Consider the following 27,633-nt stretch of genomic DNA (forward strand, 5'->3'; position numbering starts at 1 on the left):
ATTTCTCATGGTAGATTAGCTGCATTTAGATTAAATTTGCTTATTTTTACTGTCTTGTTGATTTTTAATTTTTTACGGCCTAATACTAAGCATGGGTGATCATAAGACACCACAAAAACATGTTGCCCCGTGTGCTTGGTCTTTGATATGTGCAATTAACAGGTCTATGATACCAAGAGATTGTTGGTGCTCTCATGACCTCCCTTTCGAGTGGCTTTGCACACTTTCCCGAGAGCTCACGTCCCAGTTGGAGCCAGATGTTACCCACCACCTATGGGTAGTATGTATAGGAAAAAAATCTCCTAGATGGTCCTCAGCTGGCAGCCAACAGCCCCCAAATAGCTCGATGTGCCATTTTCTCCGCCACCTGAGCTAGCCATGTGGTCCCTCACCCATCTTTTATGAATGTATGTTTGAAGATCGGCCTTTCAACCCCAAAGGTATGGTTTTTCATTGGTATAGTTGATTAATTTTTCTTACTTGTCATGGGCACTTTTGGGCATGGATTAGCGGGGCGATTCAGTGGAAAGAGTGTGTTAGATCTGTATTCTTGTCTCCATTGCCTGATTTCGTGGTTACCCTTGTATCCTAGTCCTGGAGGCCAAGTTATTGCGTTTGTTGGGGCTACAATTGTGATAAAGACTGAGAACCTTGAATCTTCTTGGCATGATCTCCCTTGTTGGCAGGCCAAAATCTCTTATAATTATGGGTTATCAGATTGGACCGATCCAGTATCGCACGGGCCAATGACTATCAATTAAACAGAGAAAGAAGCAACCCTCAGCATCGGCCTCGTTTCAGCATTGTCGTAGTAGCATCTGGGTGCGGAGAAGGGTCGAGCGACGAGCTTGTTAGTTGACAACCTCATTGCAGTGTTGTGACCACGAGCGTCAGCCTTGTTACCAACGAGGACTGAGCACTACCGTAGCAGAACCTTAGTCATTGCTTGAAGCCGCCGGCTGCAATGGGATGTTCAACTGCCTCTACCACCTGCGATTTGTAAAGGATCGCGCCAATCAATTTTATCATGTCGCCAGTATGCAAAAACTGGTTGAACAGAATTCCTTATTGTTGGTCGACAGCGAATTGGTGGAGGGAGTGTTGATTAAAGGGGTTATGAAACTATTATAAATCCCCTCATTTAATACCTTGGGCCGATCACGTATTTGATTTTTGGTTGGGTTCAATTTTATGTTGGATATGGATATTGGCATCAAAATATATTAGAAATTTAGATATCTTCAATGGTGTTATGAATAATAACTCAAAGGCACTCATCATATTCATGTGTTCATATATAGTGCTTGGAGATTTTTAATATGAAGTATATTACAGTGGTGTATTTGAAAAAATTTCCTCACCATGGGCTAAACTCTCTCATAGTCCTAAGGACAAAATTAAGGATTAATTATCAACACCAAGGCGAAGTCAAAATTTCCTTATCTTCAACAACGTTATTGAGTTGTCCTACGCAAACTTGTGGGTTGAATCTACTTGCACTTACAGTGGAGGATCAAATCTTCAACAGTCTTGTAATCAGACCAGACCGAGGTTTCCTTGAAAAGTCACCTGTAGCTACTTTCATTCTTTGTTATATATTGAAATATATATTCAAGTCATAAATTCTTGGCAACGTGTAAGTTATACTGGGTTATTATTTTCTCCGCGATTACTTGCAGGTGTTCAATTTCCTTATGGAGGTTGAAGATTTATCATTTTTTTTCTTTCAAGCCCAGTATAGATCGATTTCTCAAAAGGGTGTAAATCGATCTTATTGAAGAAAGTTGGGGAGAGAGAAAGCTAAACCATAATGCCATCACTTTACTTTTGGAAACACTTCAGGAATCAACATGGTAATACATCAGCTAGTCCTCTGGGCTACAATACTTCTACGGATCAAAAATAGCACATCTTACAGATCAGAAGCAAGAGCAGAACAATAGGCCTTTCTCTCGGAAGGTCCATGTCATTCTTCAACAGTCAAATGATATCTGGAAGGAAGAGGTAAAAATTAAGTGTCTCTTCATACTTGGATCTGAATTGCAACGAACAAAGTCAATCATAGACCTTCATAAATTGGAGGAATTAGACACATGTCTCTCCGAGGTGGGGCAACCAGAATGGAAGAAACTCAGTTGGGCTCTCAAGCCATCCATGCTTGCATTGATACAACCCAAACTTTGGGAACATCCTTGTGAAGAGGTCAGGCTCATAGTTGCTTCTTGTCTCAGCAGGATCATAGCTTTAACATCACCACTACTGCCTTACAATAATGATATCATGAGGGAGATATTGCAGTTGATAGTAGAATCCCTTCAAGGGTTGAACAACATCATGCTTCCTACCTTTCAAAAGTAGCGCAGAATCTTAGAACTCATGGCAGAGTTTAGCTTTGGCACATTCATGTTGAATTTGGAATGTGATGACTTAATCTTTCAGGTATTTCAGAACTTTTACACCAGCATTACATCAGCTCATCCAGACCGTGTCAAAACAAGCATGCAAAAGATTATGTCCTTGTTCCTAGAAGGAGATGTTGACATCTACAAGATACTGAGATCCAAACTGTTGACCATTTGGAAGGAACTAATTGTATCACCAACTACCTATGATCTAGTGGAGAAGTTGGTCATGCAAAACATAAAATTGCTCAGAAGGGTGTTGACGAAGAAGGAGCTTAAAACGATTGATGGAGGAAGCAAGAACAAAGGTAGTAAAACCTGCAGCAAGAATGAACTAAGAAGGAGAGGATTGTCTTATCTGCAAGGGACCTTGGGCACTTAATCATTCATGTCCAAGTGATAAGGAGGCAACAAGGGCAGAACAATTGGAGACTCCTTCATATCATGGGGATTCATCTATAGTTGGGTTCATCAGTTTTCAAGAGAGCACCCACGAAGGATCCAAACAGTCAAGTCCACATGGTGAGTTGCAGCACAATGTTTTTTAGAGAGACTTGCAGGATAAGCCGATGATAATCAGTCGGCTTGACAAAGTACATGGGGAAAGGAAAGGAGGTCATTCCTCCTAACGATGTGGTAGACTCTTGTGTTGGAATTTCTAAGTCTAACTATTAGAAACCCTTCATGCATTTTACTGATTTATTCCTACCTACTTGTTTTGTTAATTAACAAGTTATTTACCATGTAAATACTGAAAATAAACACAAGTACATGTTCAACACATTACAGATCATCAACTGAAGGAAACAGAAACAAGCACACAAGTGACATTGTTGTTTTTGGACTAATGTCCCCGAAAAAACCCAATGTGGGAAAACCGATGCAGCTATCTGAGGGTTTGATTTATTAATTAGTTTCATAATACAATCTGGGTGCCAAATCCGGCTCACCGAACATAGAAAAAACTCGGCAGTAGTACCTCTTTACTTGGAAGCAGATATTCCTGCTGAAACCCTGGATAAACACTCTGGCAGCTCCACAACTCCAATCTGCCCCAAGAAACCCCATCGTCAGCCTCTACAGACTGTGTCAGCTCTTCTCTGGCCCAGCGTTAGCCCAGTGTCACTCTGGCTTGGCCTGCGTCAGCCTCTGGAGGCACTGCGTCAGTCCTTTGGCCCTTTGCGTCACTCACGCTGGCCCTCTAAGGCACTGTGCAGCTCCTGTCTGCCTCTGCGTGAGCCCTAGCTGGCTCTGCATGAACCCTTGGCTGGTTCTGCTTCCCTCTCTCCAACTACTGCGTTGATCCTCCCGGTGCTATCTCTGCCTCTCTACTTCTGTATTCACTGCCCCTCAGCTGCAACTCTGATCACTCTCCCAACTTTCTCAGCAAACCCAACCCCAAAAAGTCGAAATCTTGATCTCTTGGTGTGTTCTCCAAGTGACCCTAAAGCCTCCTCTTATACTTTTCTCGTTGATAAATCAACGGCCGAGATTAAGTCTCTAATCAACGACTAAGATTAGATCTGGCTTGATCCATGGCTTTTGGACCATTCTAACACAGCGTTATATTAATTCAGATTAATATTTTATTTTTCCTAAGTTTAGACTTAAGGACTCCATTAAAAATATTTATTATTTTAATATATCCCAAACTGTTTAGAATCTGCCCAAACCCTTTTTGGGTATTGGAGATCTCATGTGCCTTAGCCTCTCCACCAATTTTCGTGGCTAGAGTATATCCGATGCTACCCCAAATCAACACTCCTCACTGAGTATCATTGTTTTAAGATCCGGCCGGCTCGGAACCGACTCGGGGAGTTGGTCCGAGCCGGAATAAAAATAAATAAATAAATATGTATATATATATATAAATATAAAATAAAATTTCAACCCAGCAGAAAATTCGGTTCGGTCGGGTAGCTGACAGTGGCCAGTGAACCATAAAAACACGCCTTTTTTTTTTAATTTTTCTAAGTGTGGGGGACTCCAAAGGGGTTTATGAATTAGTTTGTTGGTCTTTGGGGTCCGTTCCCCTCTCCTAAACCCTAGTATTTGATCATATTGCCCTACTAAGGCTATGCTATTCATGGTAATGTTAAATTCTTAAAGTAAAAGTGACATTCTCCTGAATCTTCATTTTCATCATTTTACTTAAATTTTTAACATTACCATGAAATGACTCAGGATGTTTGAGAGTGGTTCTGGCCTCATTGGATTTCATATGGAGAAAGTAGAATTTTAGATTTCATTCAAAATCCAGCAGACTTATCGGTTTTTTAGGATTTCAGGATTGGGGGATTGCGATGTTTCCATTGAATTTTGTCATGTATTATGGTATGGAAGTCGTATTTAATCAAGAGCACCAATCCCTCTATGTACCTTGATGTTAGTGACATTGGTTATCGAACTCCTCCGGGATTCGCTCCCAAACCGGGAGCTTCCGGAAATGTCGCTCCCAAGTAACACTGAGCCAAATGATGTTGGCAACTCTAACAGTAGCCAGTAGTACTGGTCACAAACTTTTGTTGTAGAGGCCATTTCTAGCCTCCTTGGTTATGTGTTTTTGTTTTGATCTCTATATCATCATCGTGTATGTATTGGACAGTGCACTGGGTGCCATTTTAATATAATGGATATATTCATGAGCCTACTTTGATCATATGTTGTCTTTTATCTATATTCTAACGCTATGTGTTTGGAAACATGAATGAAAATCTTTAAAATTATGTATTTTTATAAAAAATAAATATTTAATGTATTTTTTACAACGACCGAGTCATTGAAATCGAGCCGGCCGAGTCGATACCGAGTTGAAGTCGAAGTCGACCATCAGCCGAGTCGGAGTCTGAGTCGAAGTTTTAAAACATTGCTGAGTATCACCCTGATCATCCGGCATCGGTCCCTGTGCTGATGCTAGGCATGCTGCCCATCATCTGCATTGTTGCATCCCGTACCCATGGCCCTGCCACTGCTACTGTTGCATCCATACTGCAACTCCCTCTCATCCTGTTGCATTGTGCTGCCCAGAGCACTGTCATTGCTAACTACTACACTGCAACCCAGTTACTCAGAAGTAAGTAAATAATCTCCCAACTTTGACATCTCCATCAGGCTAGAAACACTCTCGATGTTGAAGCTCCCTCTGTCACTAACAAGTGCTCCCTCTCTGACCTCTGCGCTGCTGCAACTATTCCATGCATCTTGCACCGTTGCACACCTCTTTGTGCCATCTTGCACTAGTGCAACACTCCCATGCTTCTCGCACTGCTGCTTCACGCTGTCCTAGGAATCCTACACTGTAGCTCCCTCTGTCACTCCATCTGCATCCGTCTCTACTAACATCTGCCAGTACTACTACTCCTCTTTGGGGCTCCTGTAGCATGGTCTAATCCAAGAAGTTGGGTACCTCGAGGATCCTACCCATTATTGCCTATAGTTCATCTAACTACAACTCGATGTCTCCCCATTTCCGCTCAAGTGGTGTGTGTGCACTCATGGCACAATCATCGTCTGTCTCCACTTTCTTCTCTGCCCTTGCTGGCGCAGCCTTTGTCTCGGAGGCCTCTCCCTTGCTCTTCTTCCTTGGACACTGGGTCGCATAATGACCCAGCTCCCCACAGTGGAAGCATTTGACCTTGGTAAGGTCCTTCTTCTGTTTCTTCTGCTTTCCCTCAGATGTTAGGGAAGCATCCACCTCCTTGATTTTGATCCCCTTGCCGCTGCTTCCCGCCTTGCTCAGCCTTCTGATCTCTTCTTGGCAAAGAGTCACCCACATTTCCTCCCAATCTAGAAGGGTTGCCCTACCCAGTATGCTCTGGACAAACACCTCTCAGTCTTCTGAGACTGCATTCAGGGTTGTTCTCACCATCAACTCTTGATCCAATGTGGCCCCTATGGAAGTCAGCTGATCCCGGATCTCCTTCAATCGACCGACGAAGGGGTCGATCTGTTCTCCTTTCTGCATCTGGTATGACCGCAGTTGATTTTCTAGTAAAATCCTTCTCTGCACAAAAGTAAGCTGGTACAATTTGTTTAGGGCCTGCCACATCTCATTTGTTGTGTCCTTTTCGGCAATATGTGGTACTACATGATCCTTGACCCCGTCAAGAATGATGCTCTTGGCCCTCGCCATTGCCTCATCGTACTTGTCGTTATCAACTGGCTCAATTGGGATATTTATCGTCCTCAAGGCAAAGTGCTTGACATGATTCCTGTCTAGAACGGATAAGATTCTAGCCTTCCAGACTACGAAGTTTGAGGCTTCGTCCAGTCTGTCCTGGTCTTTTACCCCATTCACTGCCATCTCGCTGCTCCTCTACTTCCTTCATGGAAGTTCTTGGTGTGACTCCCTATGAGCCTCGATTTCCTTCCTGGAAACCCTTCTGCCAATGTCGAGATGCCCCTACTCCGATCGTTAGTGCAACTGCACCACTGGTCCGGATTTCTCAGCTAGAAATCCTCAATAGCAACTCCCTCCTCCTTGACCTTGCCTGTTAGGTACTGTTATGACTACAATACCCTAGCAGCTCCACTCTGCAACTTACCCACAGCCTCCTAAACCCCAGCAAACTGAAAGGTAGAGCTCCTAGGCTCTACGCAATCCCGGCACCGGCAAATCAACTTCCTCAGCCAACTGCGTCAGCCCTCTTAGCCTCTGCGTGGCTCTGCATGAGCCTGTCTTTGCCTCCCTCAGCCTCTACGCTACCTCTTCTTGGCTCGAACTTGATGACGCAGGCACTGCGTCACCCCTTCCTTGCTGCTTCTCTGCTAAGAACAACTTCTATCAGTCGGGACAGTTGTTTTCTGTTGTTAGAAACCCTTCATGCACTTTACTGATTTATTCCTATCTACTTGTTCTGTTAATTAACAAGTTATTTACCATGTAAATACTGGAAATAAATACAAGTACATGCTCAACACATTACAGATCATCAACTAAAGGAAACAGAAACAAGCACACAAGTGACACTGTTGTCTTTGGACTAATGTCTTCGGAAAAACCCAATGTGGGAAAACCGGTGCAACTATCTGAGGGTTTGATTTATTAAGCAATTTCAAAATACAATATGGGTGGCAAATCTGGCTCACCCAACAAAGAAAAATCTCGGCAGTAGTACCTCTCTACTCAGAAGCAGATATTCCTATTGAAACCCCGGATAAACACTTCGGCAGCTCCACAACTCCAATCTGCCCCACGAAACCCCTACATCAGCGCTTCTCTGGCCCAGCGTCAGCTCTTCTCTAACCCAGCATCAGCTCTTATCTGGCCCAATGTTAGCCCAGCGTCACTCTGGCTTGGCCTGCGTCAGCCTCTGGAGGCACTGCGTCAGTCCTCTCGCCCTTTGCATCACTCACGCTGACCCTCTGAGGCACCGTGCAGCTCCTTGTTGCCTCTGCGTGAGCCCTAGCTGGCTCTGCATGAACCCTTGGCTGGTTTTGCGTCCCTCTCTCCGGCTACTGCGTTGATTCTCCTGGTGTTATCTCTGCCTCTCAGTTTTTGTATTCACTGCCCCTCAACTGCAACTCTGATCACTCTCCCAACTTTCTCAGTAAACCCAACCCCAGAAAGTCGAAACCTTGATCTCTTAGTGTGTTCTCCAAATGACCCTCAAGCCTCTGCTTATACTTTTTTCGTTGACAAATCAACAACCGAGATTAAGTCCCTAATCAACAGCTAAGATTAGATCTGGCTTGATCCATGACTTTTGGACCATTCTAACACAGTGTTATATTAATTCACATTAATATTTTATTTTTCCTAAGTTTAGACTTAGGGACTCCATTAAAAATATTAATTATTTTAATATATCCCAAACTGTTTAGAATCTGCCCAAACCCTTTCTGGGTATTGGAGATCTCATGTGCCTTAGCCTCTCCACCAATTTTCGTGGCTCAAGCACATCCGATGCTACCCCAAATCAACATCTTGTACAGTTGAGTCCATAGATATCTAGGAGGGCATCCATATAGAGTATGGGCCATCAATGGTAGATACCAATCCACCAGTACATCCATGTTTGAAAACCAAAGAGGGTGAACAACAGATTGTCCCCACACATGGAGAAGGCCAGGAAGAAGACATTCAAGGAGACTCAAGTGAGGAGCCAGTAGTAATAAACTGGCATGATGAGCATGATCATGAGGGGCAGCATGACAAATATAGTATGCAAGATGAGCCATTTCTAGAGAGTCGGTCAAAGGTTCAAGCTGGAGCTATGATAGTTGAGCATCCAGTGCAGACAGATACAAAGGCATTCAGCAGGGCACCAGAATTGCCAGTAGAGGACTTTCAGGAAAAGATCATGCATTTCAAGACAGATCTTATGATGTTGAAGCAGAGAGTCTGGACAGTCTGAGACACTGTCTTACAGGAGAATAGGAAAATTGAGGAGCTCATAGGGGTAAGTGTCGAATCAACATCCAAGTTGTCTAGTGTTGAGGAACGACTCAAATCCCTCCAAGGCAGCAGGAGGAGTAAAGTTGGGAGTCCCAGAGCATCCCTCTACAGGAGTACATTGATAAGGCTTGCAGCGCTATCAACCCGCCTTTATACATTGACAACAGAGCAGAGTTCTCCAAATGGATCATGTTGGGTGACCGAGTGGAGCAGCATGAGTTGAGCATCAAGCAACATCAACATAGTAGACTTATTCCATGTGCAGGCATTCCTGCATTAGATCCTTCCCACGGGATGGATTGGTGAGAGATTATGAGTTGGAACTCTATTGATGGGATGATTCCTAGGAGGATACCCTTAGCCAAGGGCATATTGCAGCTTGGGCCCTTAGGCACAGGCAGTGATGGAGGGCTAAGATGGTATCATAACCCACAGGTCCCAGGACTTAGGTGGCATTAGGATCCAGGTGAATCTATTGATGGCAGGATTGGCTGGAGGATTATTTGGGATCTAGGTATCAAAGGATCCATTCATGATCATTTAGCATGGAGGCATGGAATAACACACCGATTTGTATGGGATCCAGGTATCAGTATACAGATGTTTTTGGTATGGATAGAAGAGGATTGCTTGAGGGCAAGCAATCTTTGGGCAGGAGGATTTGTGTGAATCTATTGAGGGCAGGATCGGTCGGAGGATTATTTGGGATCTAGGTATCAAAGGATTCATTCAGGATCATTTAGCATGGAGGCATGGAATAACACACCAATTTGTATGGGATCCAGGTATCAGTATACAGATGTTTTTGGTATGGATAGAAGAGGATTGCTTGAGGGCAAGCAATCTTTGGGCAGGAGGATTTGTAGTATTCCCTTTTCTTGATAGGGTCAAAATCTGTGTTGCATGGGTACCCACACCCGGGGGTGGGGTTCTCGAACCCGTCCCGGGTTCCTGCACCAAAGTATCGGATTCGGGTACAGGTTCTTCCCAGACGAACCCAGAAGAACCGGGTTCTTCCATGAAGAACCGGGTTCTTCAAAAAAAAATTGGGTTCTTTTCCTTTAACGGGTTCTTGGGTTCTTGGGTTCTTCGGGTGCTTGGGTTCTTGGGTTCTTCGGGTTCTTCGGGTTGGGTTCTTTGGGTTCTTCGGGTTCTTTGGGTTCTTCATAAAAAAACTATATTAAAAATTTAATTTTCAAATAATTTCTTTTTATTGAAATTTAAAAAATAACTTATAACAAAGGTAAAACTTATAACAAAACCTAAAAAACCCTAAATCAATTCTTGTAAATCAATTTGGAATGAAACATTCTTCCACGGTCCTTACCATCAAAACCTGTGTTGCACGGGTACCCGCACCCGGTTTTTTAAGTTTTTTACAAGTCTTGTTTTTTAAGAATTCTTGTAAATCAATTTGGAAAGAAACATTCATTCCCGAGCCAAATAACCATCAAATTATAAACTGTAAATGCGCACATACAGGTTTAGACATTTTCGGTCAAACAGAAAGTAGGATTGAGACCAGCCATAAGCTGTAATCAGATGACGTTGTTAAATGGCGAAGGGCTATTTTGGACAATGGCTAAATTAAGTATCAAAATCTGCCAATTTCTCACAGCATTCTTATAACATCATGTTAAGATTAAAACTAGGGAAATATGCCTAAATTATATATGGTCTCTACAGACTTGTACACCAAGTAATCTCTAAAAATTGCGAAGATGTTTTATGTTTAGATAATTAATATTCAGGCAGAGCTTCGCACTCAAAGACAAACTATCCCTCAAGCCATCAGATGGCTGCGGTGCATTTTATTGGGAAACAAAGACTGATAAGCGTGTTTTGTGGAAGGGTAAGGCTGCCACCGTTTTTGGGATTGCTTTACCACAGAGCACACCATGCATGGGGTAGGTGGATGATTAGACATCAAGAGAATTCTAGACCACTATCAAGTTGAGAAGAATCTCCTATGAAAAAATTGTGTTTTTATATGGGAGAGACTAAACATTCAAAGCAAAGTTACAAGCTCAAGCTCCAGCCAGAATGAGCAATTTCAATAAGGAGAGAAGTTGTCTTGAAATTAGAGCAGGAGGCAGAAATGCTAACACTCCTTGGCTGTGTAGGAGGAAGGGTCTGTACGACCACAGCCTGATTCATTGATAGGCATCCTTGCAAATGAACCTAAGCTGCATAGTTATTTTAAAGCCTGTGTGACAAAATCTGTCCCAAGTTTCACCAAAACAGCTGAGTCTAGCATTTATCCTAGTATGTATTTTGAATTTTCAGTTTTAGTAGTAGCCTTAAGCTCTCTCACATAGCTGTCACAGTGTCATGGTTACACGGAAAAGATTCAAAAGAACAGTTTTTTGGTGATAAATTTTGAAATTTCAATGTCAATGTTGAATGTTCAATGATGTGCATGTTTAAATGATTATCATTAAAGCTTTCTTGTTTAAAGTTGAAAAAATATACAAATTCAAATTTCATATATATTATTAATTATAAATTTATAATTTATAAAATTTAATTATTAAAATTTAATATTATTATATTACCCGACGAACCCACGCACCCTGTTTCCAAAAATGTTGTCCCCGTCCTCGTCCCCATCCCCGTCCCCGTCCCCGCACCCACGTTTCCTGGCAACATAGGTCAAAATGGATGGAATCTACCCATGGTATTTGCCCATAGGATTTGCCTTTCTTTTTTGAGTGAAAATAATAAAATAAGGTTTTTAGAGAATTCCTCAAGTCTATTAAAAGGGATAGGAGCTAGGCATTTGGATCATCTAGAGTTTGTCTGTCTTATTGTGTTTTGTTGAGAAATTAGCATGGCCAGTTCTACGATGATCCCGAGACGAAAACCCCACGGTGACAATTGTGTGGTGGATCCATCCAGGATTCACAAGTGGGCTTCAGTGTCTTAGATTTGTCATTGTTGAGCAGTCGTGCATGCCATTTGCAGGGGTTCCAATCTTATTGTATGGGCATGTGTTATTTTCTTCAGCTAATAATATAAATAAAGGGTTGCATTTCTAGATACCGTATGTGTTCTTGTTCTTATTGAAAGTTTACTTTAATCATAACACTGAAGTGTGCTAAATTTGTAAAAAAAATCAACGTTTGGGATCTTACATAAACATAGCCCAAAAAATCAATCAAGTGGCAGACTGGACCCACATTCCAGTCTACAATGATCACCATTATAAACAATTTGCAACATTGTTTCAAGTTTGCACTTTGTTAGTTCCCTGCTTCGCCTGTTGTTGACACTGTAAAAGCCCCACTGACACACACACCGCAGTTTGTATATTTGTTTATAGTTACTTGTAAATATTAATTTATTTCATATATTTTCCCTAATTTAGTTTAATTTTTAGCATTTACTTAGTTTAGAATAGAATAAACAACTGGGTCTTTGTTTTGGAGAGTATACAACCAAACCAAATGAGTAGGGTGTTGGAAAATGAATATAGATTCGGTTTCATAATTATCTTTGTACTTGTGACAATATATATTTTTGTAAGAAGAAAAAAAATTATTATTTTCTAGCACGGGTTTCATGCTTAAGTTGATTTGTCTTCTAGGTCAAGCATGTTCTTCATGCTTCTAGGGTTTGTCAAGTCAAAAGGAGTATTTGTCATAAGTCTTGAAGTCAAGTCCCATTTGGACTTTGAAAATAACGTAAAAAGAAAATTTTATTTTGAGTCAAAATGTTATTTTTGTCCCTACAAGACCAAGTTGGCCCTATTTGGGGTAATTCGACCTCCTCAAATGTATATATATAAGAGCAGTTCAACCTCATTTGAAAGACACATATTCAAGCAAGCTCGATTTCTTAAGAAAGAGTGACGAAAATCAATGAAAAAACAAGGAAAGAAGTCAAAGTCAAGTAGAGAGAAAGCAAGATCAAAGGAGAAGAGAATCTGCCCTAAAACTCCCACACATTCAAAATTTCAGACAGGAGGGCCGAAAATTGCAGGTCTGTTGCAGGAGGCCAAAAATCTGTTGCAGAGGCCGAAATCTAAATTTTGGTCAGTATTGGAAGGGTTTGACCATCGTTGACTTGTGGAGACTTTGACTTGTTGGAAAGGCTTGGAAGGAGGGTTGACTTGGGCTTGTGAGTGGACTTGGTCTTGGCATTTGGGTCTTGGATTTCTCATTTGATCTAATTATTTAAGAAGAGAATAGATTATTTCTGGGTTTTCCCCTTTGAAGGGGTTTTGCCCTGGCTTGAAGCCTATATTTTGTGTCCACTGTCTTTTACGATCTTCATGGTTTATGGTCTTGATAATTGTTTGATGAAAAGAATCTAACAAATAATAAAAGAAGATAACATAAGTTCACAAGCTTTTATCAAGGATAAGGAGAATTGTTTTAATTGTTGCCCTACTTGATTCTCCAACATAGGGGTCTAATTGGGACCCTGATCGGACCAATACTCCCCAGTTGCAAGGGGGATTTTCCCGCCAAGTTGTCTTTAGTGCGACTTTTTGGAAACTTTTCAGGTGGGTTTTTCCGATCTAATTTCTCTTAAATCCGGCAGGAATTTATTGAAATCACAAGTTTGATGGGTAACCCTGCACAATCTGTTAATTTTAGGTATGTTCTATGCTTAGAGCAATTTATTTCAATTTTCATAGTTAGCTCCATATCTTTTCCAGATTAGCAATCACATCAGCATTAAAGTAAACTGCAGATAGAACATAAACATAAATCATAGAAGACAAGCCAAGACAAGAGGACACAAGACGTGGCACTAGCCAGGGACAAACCCCAATGTGGGGAAACCCTTGATCAATTCTTCTTATATGTTCTTCAATACTTCAGCAAAGAGAGAGAATACGTTTACAACAGAAGTCAACACTTTGACTTATCCAGATAAGAGCATAGATCATCTCTAAGAAGATGATACATGAGATCAGTTGAAAACATGTTGCTTCAACTAATTCTCCAAGGTGACTCCTTCAACTATCGTTGTGTTGCATTTCGTCATCATGTTGCACCTCACCGCACTACACCATGCTGCACCCATCATCACTATGCTGCATCTCATCATGCTTCATTAATCATCATTGTACCCATCACTGTACTGCATTATGTGCCATTGTTGCACCATGTTGCCATCCTGACCTATGTGTTGGCTGCACCATGTTGCCATCCTAACCTATGTGTTGGCTGCATCTTGCTTGCTTGTTGTCCCTAGCATGCTTGTTGTCCTTAGCATGCTTGTTGTTGCATGCTAGTTGTTCCTTGCATGCTAGCTATAACATTGCATGCTTGGTGTATTTGATGCTAAGTACCATACAACAGTCCCAATGTTAGTTAGTTGTCCCTTGCATGCTGCTCTCCTTCGGAGACAGATGCTCCGGCTGTTTTGGCAGTTTTGGCTGTTCCTGGAAGTTCCAGTTGTTCCCCACAGTTCCAGCAGTCCCGGCAGTTCCGGTTTTTCCGGCTTTTCTAGGTTTCTGCCCTCTGGATCAGGGCAACGTTATTCCTTAGGATTTCTCCTCCTACTAAAACCCAAAGACAAGTAGAGAGAGGAAGAGATCCCAAGTGTGTTGAAATGACTTGAAGGCCACCTCTATTTATACTAAAACGTTAAGCACATGTGGGGTTTATTTGGTTGTTGGCCGACCTTGACGAATTGTCTGATAATGCAAATAAATTCATAACTCCATGAATACTTATCGGAATCGGATGATCTTTAGATCAATCCTACAACTCTCGATGAGAGGGATCCAAGAAAAATATCCGCTGCCATAAATAAGATGACCCACATGGAATTTAGCCCTAGTTGCCAATTTTAACACTCATTCTCAACTAGGGAGAACTCCATCCGTTGATCCATATGTTCAACTATACTATCTCTACCATCAGTGCCCTGCACTGCTCTGATCTGCTGAGATCTGCTCTACTTTGCTCTGCTCTACTAAACCATGAAGAAGAAGAATTGATCGAGAATGTCTTATACCATTCTCTACTGACCCGAAGTCAGTTTCATCTTAAGAGAGTGTGTCACATCACTCTTACTGACCCGAAGTCAATTTTATTGATCCCAGATCAATATCCCGAGAGAGTGTCTCAAACCACTCATACTGATCTCAGATCAGTTTCATTGATCCCAGATCAATGTCACAAGAGAGTGTCTCAAACCACTCATACTGATCCCAGATCAATGGAGGTCATCCTAGCATAGGGAGTAAGGTAGATACAGCGATGCGTCCATCGATAGTGCTACTATGGTCCCTATCCTCATTTCCCTACTCATTGATCAGATGAGAGATACTTTCCATGAGTCCCAGACTGCATGGGTAGGATGCCTCGACAGGAGAACTAATCATCTTGTCCACAGGAGAACAAATCATCCTATCAGTGGATGCCACGGAGAACTAATCATCCTAGCCCACAAGAGAACTAATCATCTTGTTCCACAATTGCCACAGAGAACAAATCATCCTGGCCCACAAGAGAACTAATCATCCTGTTCCATAGTCGCCACGGAGAACAAATCATCCGGGCCCACAGGAGAACTAATCATCTCGTTCCACAGTCACCATGGGAGAACTAATCATCCCGGCCCACAGGAGAACTAATCATCCTGTTCTACAGTTGCCACGGGAGAACTAATCATCCCGACCCACAGGAGAACTAATCATCCTGTTCCACAGTTGCCACGGGAGAAATAATCATCCTGGCCCACAGAAGAACTAATCATTCTGTTCATAGCGCACCACCAAGGGAGGGTGAGTCGCCCTGTGGTCATATGTTGCTCCAGTAAGTACCCCAAGCCCCCCAGAGCTCCCAGAGCTCAATGCATGCAACATGCAGGACCCTTATAAGAAGGTCTCTCAACGACTCCAAGTCGTTCGGGAAAGTCACAGATTTGACCTTTCCCCGAGGCTTTGACAAAATGTTTGCGACCTGTACATCAGTCTCAATGCGATGGAGCCTCCTTGCTCATCGACTTACCATATCGCAGATAAGGCAGTATCTGATGTCTATCTGTTGGAGCAATCATCGAATACGGGATTCCTCAATAATCGAATCCCCCCTCTGGTTGTCACAGAGAATCACAGTGGTATTCATCATGTGTACAAACAGCTCACTTAAGAGCTTTTGCAACCATGCAGCTTCACACAAGATCATACTCATAGCTATGTATTCGGTCTCGGTGGTGCTTATAGCAACCGACTTCTGCTTCCTACTCATCCATGATATCGAAGCAGAATCCAAAAAGAACCAGCACCGAGAAGTGCTCTAGTGATCCTCCACACTGCCTGCCCAGTCAGCATTCGCATAATCATGCAGTTTCATATTTCCGGTAGTGTATCTCAATCCATGAGAGATTGTGCCCCGAAGATATCTCAGAAGATTCTTGGCATCAATCCAGTGAGGCTCAACCAAATATGAGCTCACCATGCTAACTGCAAAACATATGTCCGGACGAAAGTTCACCAAGAATATCAACGCGAATGAGTTTATGAAACTCAGAGGCATTTCCCAAATCTGGTCCAACATCACTACCATATGACTTCTGAAAGTTAAGATCCTCGAGGTAGTCACAGGCTTGCAGTTCATCATTCCACATCCGGAATCCAACTCCCTCTTACTTCTACAAATGAGAGAGTTTGCACCTGTCAGAAATAGGTCGTCCTCATAAGGTGCCGATATGAGAGGTCTATCATCCACAACCTTCGAGTAATGGTTTGGATCGGTTTCACTCCTAGTGAATCTCAGCTTCATCAGACATCTATCAATCCTCTCATACTACGCCCAGGGTGTTTTGCTTCAAGCCATAGAGGGCTTTCTTCCACCTGTATAAATGAGATTCCTGATCATGAATCTCAAACTCCTCAGGTTGTTCCAAACCTGTGGACCTGCTGCATGAGGGGAATGGTCCCCTTATAAGATTTTCCTTTGGTACATCTCAGACATGTACCTTCATGCTCTACTTGAATTCAGACATCCCTATCACCATTTGACTCACATTAGGTAGGGCCCCATAGGTCTCTGGTGTTGTAGATGCGATATGTCAATTGACATGATCCCCAATGGACCATCCTGCAACTTGATACAAATTGTCAACCCTGAACCCATGACAAAAAGCATCTTTGAAAATTATATTTTTTAACACGTACCTTTCCATCGATGAATACCACCCTGAAACCTTTGACTTCCATTTCCGAGATGGACACCAGATTCTTCTTGCGATCAGGTACATAAAAGAGATTCTGTAAATGAATCGAGTTACCCTTATTCAATTGACAGTTAACATTCCCTACACCCTTTCCGGGATAGGTGGCATCAGCTCCAAGTATAATCCCACGATTGTTTCCATCTCTACCCAATTAGAGAGTGCACCCATCTATCCGATGAAGTGCCTTGAAGCACTACAATCTATAAGCCAGATGCCCAAAGAATCTAAAGCAAAAGGCCAATACAAGATAACGCTTCTTTATCTTATCATAAACAACATTTGATTCTTCATACCTGGGGTTCCTTGCTTTCTATGAAGAGTCGGCCATTTCCTTGATGACCTGCATTACCTGTCATTCCTTTGATCATTGAAGATGTCCCTGGAATGATTGTTATCATCATCAAATGATGTGTCCCTGCCATTCGGACACTCCTTCGCATAATGAACGAACTAGTTATGTGCCTTTCCTTCCACCCTGAGATCTGGTCTTACAATGAAGTGATCTTTAGGTAGGCCATATTCCATTGCGCCATTCTGATAATATTCTCTGCTTCGACTTCACCCTTGGTGAATCTGAAGAGGGATGAGGAATCCACTAATCCTTTTGTCCTTTGCCAACTGTCTTCGGTGATTGCTCTTTCACTCTTGCTTGGGCATTGTCTTCACTTCACCTCTGAAACCATGTTAATTTTAAATATGTTCTGTTATACTCTTATACCAATAGGTGTCATATTTCATGATTACCTTGATGAGCTCTGTAATATGTTCATCCCTTTCCTTGTTGCAAATGCTTTCCATATTATCAAAAAAAAATCAAAAAAAGTAAAAAATGTAAAGAGGGTATACCCTGAAAGAAAAATCAAAGGGTAAAAAGAATAAAATGGTCAAAAGAACAAATGAGAAGAAATGAACCCCAAATAAAAAAAGACCAGGAAAGTGTACAAGTCCAAAATGCCAGTGCTATTTCATTTTCTGTAAATAAAGCATTGTGTGCAGCTTGTTAATTTATGCCACAATTGATGAATGGCCAAACAACTCAATCTTGGCTAGTTCATGTTTGAATTCCCTGTTTTAGAGATAGAGGATAAAATCTGACCAACTGTTTAATTTTGGCAGATAAGTAGATAGGTAGAGAAGCAAAGGAGCTCAACAGTTAAATCTGAGCCCTTGGAAGTAATAAGTGCAGACTTAGGTAGGCTTACCATGAAAAAAAGAAAGTTGAAAAGAGTTTGCTAGTCCAAGTGCACCTAAAGAAAGAAAGAAAAAATTCTAGGCAAAGTAAGTAGGGTAGGTAGATTGGTGTTGCAGAATGATACTTGTGATAGGTTTTGTCTCTAAAAATGTGTTAATCTCTCACTTCTATCACAAGTGCATGGCGGACATATACTTAAAGTAGCTCAAGCGAGGCAAGGTTGATATGACTAACTCCCCTTCACACTTTTCCCGAAAGCATTCACTGACTCCCCAAAAGGTATTAAGATCTGCTTAATATCACTAAAATCACTCATCTCATTTCATAAACATTGCCTAAGTAAAATCCTATTTTACTTAGGAAATTGGCCATATTTCTTGTACAAACCCCTTTTTCCCCTTTCTAACCTAAGTTTTAATGTAAAAATTTCAAACATTGGCTTAGCGCTTTTTATTTTTCAAAATCCATATTAACTTTTAACATATATTATTTAAATCCCACTTTATTTCCCAATCCCCGTATTATGTAAATATATAACAAAAAAACCAAAAATATTAATGTATCCCCTCCCCAGTCGAAATACGACCATATCACTATTTGAAAGGGATTAACGGATTTATTATGAATGTGTTAATGACCTTCCCGCACGCAAATTAATGGATTAATCAACCATTTGGGTTGATTAATAACATTCCCCCGACCAATGAAAATAGCCCCGATGTATTAAAAATACAGTTTATTATAAACCGGGCCTGCAGGTTAACCTCCCGCCATCTCCGTAACGCGTCCGCCGTCTGATCTACGCATGATCATCCAACGGTCCGCATCCATTTCGCAACCCCCTAACTGTCGTTGTTTAACTCGCGGAGAATCGGCGGTATTGCGCCCGTACTCTGCCACACGTCGCCCATCCGGGGTGATCGTTTGCCCTCCGCCCGAAACCACTTGACCCCAAAAGCGGTGCAGGGCAAAACCGTTTACCACCCCTCCCAGCTGATGTCATCTGCTGACGTCCTCCGTCCTGTGCTGAAATCACTTGCCACATCACCGCCACATCACCTGCCCCCGTACTCCCACTGACATCATCCATACTGCCACGTCATCTGTCCTTCAAATCATAAAATCCCGCCAAAATTTATTTTGTCAATTAAAAGGGTAAAAAGGGTCATTTTTGTTGTATTTCTCTGCGTATCGCGCTCCAGGCATAAAAATCGACTGAGGTCGCATTTCAGTTTCTGACCAAAAAGGCTACATCGACGAGCTCGCAGACTCTGCCGACCCGCCATTTTACAGTTTCTTCCTCTTCAAACACAGTTTAAACCAAACAGAGGGACTTCTGGGCTTACAGAAGAAAGAAGTGAAGATATACAGGGATATTTGTTACCCTAACCAGAGGACCTCCAGAGACATGAATTTGCCAAAGGAAAGATAATCTAGAGACACGTTAGCTGTTTTGTTTTACCAGAACACGATGGACAGCGATGAACAGAGGCAAACAAGTCAAAGTGTATCAGTTTAGCAATAAAGAGTGTCAGATCAGAATTAAAGAAGGCAGATCAAAATTAAAGCGCACAGTTAAGACAGGCAGTCGGCGCAAAGCTATCGCAGAGGATCGCTGCAAGCCGAACCCTAAAAGCCTGCCTCCAGCACAACATCAACTATCTTTCTCTGGCTGCTTCTATTTTACTTGTAAACTCTTATTAGTTAAAAGCTAGATATTATCTCACAGCTGTTATGAGATATTTGTTGTACATATTTTGTTGTATAAATACCTCCTCCATTAGGTTGTGGTGGTGTGGATTTTCTAGACTGTGCTGTAATACTGAAATTTTGGAATGAAGAGCTGTTGGAATCAATTGTTGTTTGGCCTATTGGATGAAGAACTGAAGCAGAGGACTTGCCACAGACTTCTTGAATCAACCACTGGATCAATAAGTCCTCTATATCTTGTGTTTTACAGTTTTCTTGTTTCTTATGTCATCTGTGTTTCATAAATCTGAATGACAAAGAAAATGGTTAATTTCAAAACATGCTTGATTGCACTGTGTTTTCAGTCTTTGTTATTCTCTGGGTTTTGTTCAGAATTAGTATAAACAGCGAAATCTTAATTGCTCCTATTTCCTGATTCTTCATGTTGATTATTTGCTAAAGAATTCTTAATTGCTCCTTATCAGTAATCATCCATTTTCCCTCTTTCAATAGGTTGAAGGATTCTTAACTGCCCTTCACCCCATTTGAGTCCATTCCATTTGTTTCAAGCCTTGATTTGTTCCCCGTTTGACTACCTTGCTCTGTGAAGCCATCTTCTATTAAGAAACCAAATCCAGAAAGCATTTTCTTTGACTCCATCATGCCTAATGGACTGAACCACTCAGTTTTACCTCTCTATTCTATTGAATCTCACCACCCAAACTCAAACAAAACCCTTGAACTTCATGACTAGCCTAATACCTTTAAAAACAAAGCTAAATCATAAAGAGAGAGCCCTTTCTGGATACAGATTGGTTAGATTCTGTATCTAAAAGATTGGTCTGTGGTTACCTCGACATCCTTCCCTTTCTTACAACTTTGGGGAAAACCTGAGTGATAACATGTTCTATGCTTAGAGCAATTTATTTCAATTTTCACAGTTAGCTCCCTATCTTTTCCAGATTAGCAATCACATCAGCATTAAAGTAAACTGCAGATAGAACATAAACATAAATCGCAGAAGACAAGCCAAGACAAGAGGACACAAGATGTGGCGTTAGCCAGGGACAAACCCCAATGTGGGGAAACCTTTGATCAATTATTCTTATATGTTCTTCAATAGTTCAGCACACACAGAGAGAAAGATAGTACGTTTACAACAGAATTCAACACTTTGACTTATCTAGATAAGAGCATAGATCATCTCTAAAAAGATGAAACATGAGATCAATTGAAGACATGTTGTTTCAACTAATTCTCCAAGGTGACTCCACCCATCGTTGTGTTGCATTTCGTCATCATGCTGCACCTCACCGTGCTGCACCATGTTGCACCCATCATCACTATGTTGCATCTCATCACGCTTCATTAATCACGACTGTACCCATCACTGTACTACATTATGTGCCATTGCTGCATCTCATCACGCTTCATTAATCACGACTGTACCCATCACTGTACTACATTATGTGCCATTGTTGCACCATGTTGCCATCCTAACCTATGTGTTGGCTGCACCTTGCTTGCTTGTTGTCCCTAGCATGCTTGTTGTCCTTAGCATGCTTGTTGTTGTATGCTAGTTGTCCCTTACATGCTAGCTGTAACATTGCATGCTTGGTATATTCGTTGCTAAGTACCATACAACTATCCCAATGTTAGTTAGTTGTCCCTTGCATGCTGCTCTCCTTCGGAGACAGATGCTCCGGCTGTTTTGGCAGTTTCCGGCAGTTCTGGCAATTCCGACTATTTCCGGCTGTTCCCGGCAATTCCGGTAGTTCTGGCTTTTCCCGCAGTTCCGGCTTTCTGCGCTCTGGATCAGGGCAATGTTATTCCTTAGGATCCCTCCTCCTACTAAAACCCAAATACAAGTAAAGAGAGGAAAAGATCCCAAGTGTGTTGAAATGACTTGAAGGCCACCTCTATTTATACTAAAACGTTGAGCACATGTGGGGTTTATTTGGTTGTTGGCCGACCTTGACAAATTGTCTTATAATGCAAATAAATTCATAACTCCATGAATACTTATCGGAATCGAGATGAATCCAAGAAAAATATCAACTGCCATAAATAAGATGACCCACATGGAGTTTGGCCCTGGTTGCCAATTTTAAAACAATCAAAGTGTGCTAGGGTTTTTCATGGTGCTAAATCCATATATACAGTCAAAAAACTAGTTTAAATACCACAAACCAAGATTTCACCTCAAATTCTTCCACCGGATCCCGGCACTGGAAAGTCCAAAATGTCGCACTATAGACAACTCCTTTTTCCACCTGTCAACACATTCATATCCAGCAGAACACTATAATGTCTTAATGACTATGTTAATTTTTAGTTATAAATGAACATTATATTCTAATGCACCATTTCAGGCACTAAAACATGCATTGCAAATCTCGACTAGCATTCAGTGTTATTTGCTGTATGTGGACAGAACAAGAGCAAAGAAAAGTTTTGAGCCAGAGTCACTGAGGTGGTGTAAATTAGTACTGGTTTCTGATTCGAGGTCAAGTACACCACAATGTTGAAAAGGAAATATTATCAGTTAATATTGGTGACCAGTTCCTAAAGATAGTGATCCGGCACATTATTGAGCATGTTTTTAATCATTGGGTCCTGACATGAAAGTTTATTGCATGCATAGAACTGATTAGGAAAGTAGCCCTAGTCAAATTCAAATTAGGAATATAGCAAAAGAAGCAAAGATGTAAAAATACCTGCTTCAAATTTGGAGGATGGTTAAACCGTGCACAGCTTGTGCCAGAGCCAGAAAGTCCAGTGTATATGCAATCAGGTTCATAAGGTTCAATTTCTGCCTCCACAGTCCATACTCCCATGCTATCGTTGCAGATTAACTTAACACAGCCTGTGTAAAACATTGAATTCATGCATTCAGAGTAGCATCGATGCAATAACATCAGTCCTAGTGAAGGAAAGCTCCATATCGTGTTTTAAGCCAACCAGATACTATGTTGTCAGGTCCTATGGTATTATCTCACATTATAGTAAAGTTCAAATAAAGTAAGTACATGACATCAGGAGTCAGGACGAGTGACTGTTGATGTCAATGCTCAAATGATCTCTAGGGCATATATGAAGCCACACTTGGGATCACTTCAAAGTTCAAACAGACTGTGCAGTTAAAATAAAGAACGCAAATTGGCTTGAAGTTTGTTACTTGGTATAATGGATCACTTCAAAGTTCAAACAGACTGTGCAGTTAACATAAAGAACCCAAATTGGCTTAAAGCTTGTTACTTGGTATAAAATTACGGCATTGTCTACTGAGGCCACAAATTTGCTCAGAAAGTTATTTTTTGCCGGAATCTGGCGACTGTTTTTTCCCAAAATTACTGATAAGCAGAGTGTTTGAATTGTTTTTTGATAGTGGAAATGGATTCAGCACCATCAAAACCCCCCGCCACCCAAAATCCTGAAGTTTGACAGCTGTAACCCAGATTTCCAGATTTCCCAAAATTTCTGCCGGATTTCGGAAAAAATCAGGCCAGAATTTCCACTATTTTCTGGGCGAATTTGTGGCCTCAGCATACTACTCTTAAAATTACTGAGTTTAAGAGTGCTTCTGACAGCTCATCAGATCAACCACCTGTTACACTGTACCTGAAACTACTGAAACTTGCCATGAGCAGTTCAGCAATAGCAACTCACTAACCACTAGAGCAACCCATGTCACTAGATGAAACTCACTTCATCAAATGTTGCCATAAAAATGACCTTTTAGGAGTACTCAGTCTCCTATAGTAGTAAGTAATGTAAGGGTAAGTCAAATCTATTTTACCTGTATTAGAACTTGTGACTGTTCGGATCGATTTATTAAATAGTGATCTCCGTACACTACCCCCTCAGGACAACTGTAGACATACCATTCAATTAATGCAAACTGCAGCACAGTTATTCAGTTTGTACAGTATTTCTAAAAGCCTTAAAGCCTTGCTATCACTAATAGCAGATCAAATCAAACCCCTAATTCACCGCTACTACGAATCACAAGCTCCAATTCATCCATATTAAATTGCAAACCACGAAACATTTTAACAAACAAATTCCGGGTTATTAATTTGAGTATTAGCGTTGTAATTTACCTAGGGCACTTCATCCGTTGCAAGCTGCAACACATTAGCGCAAGGCAAAATCCATTTTAGATTGAACTGGTGCATTTTATCAACAGGTGGAGCCCAGTGCACACTAAACCAAATGCATTGTTCAATTACTCAGCCGGTGCACACTCATGCAAATTCCACTCAGATCATTTCATCAAGCTCAGCCACCAAACCTGTTTCAGATAACTTGCCTAGTGCATCATTACGAAAGTCACCCCTGCGTTTCGTCATATGCAATTCTCTCACTCTTACTGAATCTTGCCAGGTGCATTTCAGCAATATCTTTCAAGAGAATGTTGGTTGCTGCAGAATAATAAGTATTGGCATATCTTTTTTAAGATCTCATACAATAGTCTCCTGGCCTCCTGGGTTGTGCCTTCCTTGCATGGTTTAGCCATAAGGACGTTATATGTAATCATATGCGGGACATGACCATTGTCTTTCATCTGTTTAAATAACCCAAATTGCAGAGTTTATCCATCAATGTGCTGTATGTAACAACATTAGGGCTCAAACCCTGTTTGATCATCTCATATAAGATTTGTTGAGCTTCCCTTATCCTGTTATGCTTGCAGAGTCCATCTAATAATGTATTATAGGTCACTAGGTTAGGGCCGCAACCTTTCTCCGACATCTCTTGAAAGAGCTCCTTGGCCTTCTCCAGATTACCCACCTTACAAAACCCATTTATAAGTGTATTGTACGTAATTTCATTAGCGTGATGGCCTGTTTGCACCATAAAATCTAACAACCGGAGAGCTTTTTGAAGCTCGCCCTTTCTGCAAAGGCCATCCATAAAAACATTGTAAGTGGTAAGACTCGGACTGTACCCCTTATTCAGCATCTCACGTAACACTTTGGTGGCCTCCTGCCATTGCCCTTCCTTACAGAGACCATCAATAAACGTATTGCATGTGACAATATCAGAGCATATGTTTTTGTTGGGTATTTCGTAAAAGAGCTTCCTAGCCTCGTCCAACCTGCCTGCCTTACAGAAACCATTAATAAGTGCACTGTATGTGACAGAATTAGGGCATATATTTTTCCGGGGCATTTCATAGAAGAGCATCATAGCCTCCTCCAACATGCCTTCCTTACAGAGACCATCAATAACTGCGCTATATGTGACAACATTAGGATAGATGCTTTTATAAGGCATTTCACGGAAAAGTTTCATAGCCTCGTCCAACTTGCCTACTTTACAGAGGCCATCAATAACCGCACTGTATGTGACAACATTAGGACATATGTTTTTCTTGGGCATTTCAAAAAGAAGCTTTGTAGCCTCCTCCAACTTGCTCTCCTTACAAAGACCATCAATAACCACACTGTACGTGACCACATCGGGACACAAATTTTGATTGGCCATTTCATAAAAGAGCTTCATAGCCTCATCCAATTTTCCTTCTTTGCAAAGGCCGTCAATCAGAGAAGAACATGTAACGACATTGGGTTTATACCCTTCTTTGAACATTTCAATCAATAACTTTTGGGCATCTTGGAGTTTACCTTCTCTACATAGGCGATCCATAAGTATGGTAAACGTGAATGTGTCAGGCTTATGGCCCTTTTGCAGCATAACAGCTAACAACCCGAACGCCTCGCGGGTTTTCCCTTTCTTGCAAAGGCCATCTATTAGGGTATTATATGTAAAAATATTAGGAGCCTGTTGTTTGATCATTATTTCATTGAAAAGCTTAATAGCGTCCATCGTCCTGCCCTCCCGGCAAAGCCCTTTGATGAGAATAGTGAAGGTTACGACATTTGGAACATATCCGTGCGCTTCCATTTCTTCAAACGTTTTGAATGCATATTCCATTCTGCCTGCTTCACAGTGACAATTGATGACAAAAGTCAAAGTTGTCATATTTGGAGCAATGTCTGCGTGAATCATAAGTTTATAAACAGATAATGCTAATTTATGCTGATTGCTTCGGACGAGACTACCTAACAAAAAATTGCAGGTGATGACAGTGGGAATGGATTTAGATTTAGCTAAAACCAGATGCTTGAAGGTCTCCACTGCTTCTGACAGCCTGTTGGTCTTACATAATTTATTAATGCTCTTGTCTGCAGTGTGATTCGAAGTATGCGAAGACTCCGCAGAGGTATAAGAAGACTGTACAGCGTGAGAGGAGTATGGGAAGTTTTGAATTGGAAAAGTTATGTAAGCACAAAACTTGTTTGAAGGAGAAGCGGCGGGTTGACGAGTGATAGCCATTGAATTTTTTTCCCATTTGGAAAGCATTGCCTTCCTCCTCCTCCTCGCCACCATTGCCATCGCCCTGTATTGGGCTTAGCTGATTAAGAATGCTGACCACAGCAACCCTAATGGATGTTCTGTTTATTTATAAATCCACTGAATCTTCTGTGTATTTATAAATCCATTAATGTTGAAACCCTAATGGATGTTCTGTTTATTTATAAATCCACTGAAACTTCCGTGTATTTATACATGTATTAACTCCGTTGCCATCTATCATTATCTCTGATGAATTGCCAATCCAGGTGCAAGAGCCTCTCCCTGTACCATCAAGGCCCTGTTTTGGTACGCATTGTTATGATCTGCCCGGGTTAACATATGGTGTTTCAAACTCTATCAACCCAACTATTTTGGAAGGATATGGGTTAATGGTGATTTGAAGTACTAGTCGCGATGAAGAATTAGGTTCAAATTTTACTGGATGTGTGTTTTTCTAAATAAAAGATTGATGATGGCCGATGAATATGTCTGTTACAAGTTTGTCTCATATTTGGAGCATGAACTCGCGAATTTATCGAAGGGACTTCAAGTTTCATATTGTTTTCTTCAGTATGAAGTTTTTAAAAAAATATGAGTAGAATAATGTCATAACATTTTATAAGTTGCTTATAACGAAAATACGAATAGGGTGAATGGATTAGAAGTTTTATATCGTTTTCCTCGGCATGAAATTGGTAAAGAATTTGAGTTTGTTATAACATTTTATAGGTTTGTTGTATAATTAAAGTATGAATTTGGTTTGTTAAGGTATTTTGTGGTGTAAAGGTTATTGGTTCGAAAATCTGTAGGTAAAAATCTAGTTATGTTAAATAGATTATACAACTTTTTTGCTGCGAGTCCGCTTTGCTGGTAGCGCGCGTCGGCCCTAGGACGATCTGCTGCTGCGCATCAACGCGTTCTGGGCCTTGGCCCCTGCCATGGCCCCTCCGGATCAGCCTCAGGAGGACCTCGATCCTCAAAGAGCTTTCTCGGATCTGATCAAATCACTCCCTCCTCAGCAACCCAAGCCAGCAACTTCAAAATTTGTGAAAAAACTTGACATTCTCCAGGAAGTTCTGCTGCCTCCAACCCTCCCCCGCATGGCAGCAATCTCTCTTGCAGAAAAAGGTCTTATAGGGCAGTTTACAGGCCTCTGGCCTTCGCCAAGAACAGTTCAGAAATGGGTCGAACGAAATTGGATGGACAAGATCTCAGGGAAGATTTCGATCAAATTTTGCAGAAGAGGGTATTATACATTCCATTTTGAAACCAAAGCAGACAAGGATCTGATATTTAGAAACGGACCATACTTCATGGATTCCAGGGGTCTCTACCTCAGCAAATGGACCCCGGACTTCGACCCGGAACTGGATGTCCCCAATGTTGTGCCA

At 41.4% G+C, this 27,633-nt stretch overlaps 1 protein-coding gene across 2 annotated transcripts in view; it reads right to left on the bottom strand.

Moving 5' to 3' along the window:
* The window catches only part of LOC149162465 (uncharacterized), a 107,134-nt gene extending 80,370 nt beyond the window's left edge, over positions 1 to 26,764 (bottom strand). Inside the window, exons 1-3 of one of the 2 annotated variants that reach the window (XM_089437279.1) lie at positions 23,983 to 26,764; positions 22,597 to 22,745; positions 22,081 to 22,152 (exon numbers count right to left, since the gene is read on the bottom strand). In XM_089437279.1, the coding sequence (XP_089293405.1) occupies positions 24,443 to 26,281 (1,839 nt within the window). In that variant the 5' untranslated portion in view covers positions 26,282 to 26,764 and the 3' untranslated portion in view covers positions 22,081 to 22,152; positions 22,597 to 22,745; positions 23,983 to 24,442. The remainder of the gene's footprint in view (positions 1 to 22,080; positions 22,153 to 22,596; positions 22,746 to 23,982) is intronic. The other variant, XM_089437278.1, reaches the window with a different exon arrangement.
* Positions 26,765 to 27,633: the final 869 nt, after the last annotated feature.

Source organism: Pinus tabuliformis, chromosome 5_2, assembly GCF_031772625.1.
Source record: "Pinus tabuliformis cultivar Carrire ecotype Pingquan chromosome 5_2, CPIR1, whole genome shotgun sequence".
In the NCBI taxonomy this organism is placed as follows: domain Eukaryota; kingdom Viridiplantae; phylum Streptophyta; class Pinopsida; order Pinales; family Pinaceae; genus Pinus; species Pinus tabuliformis.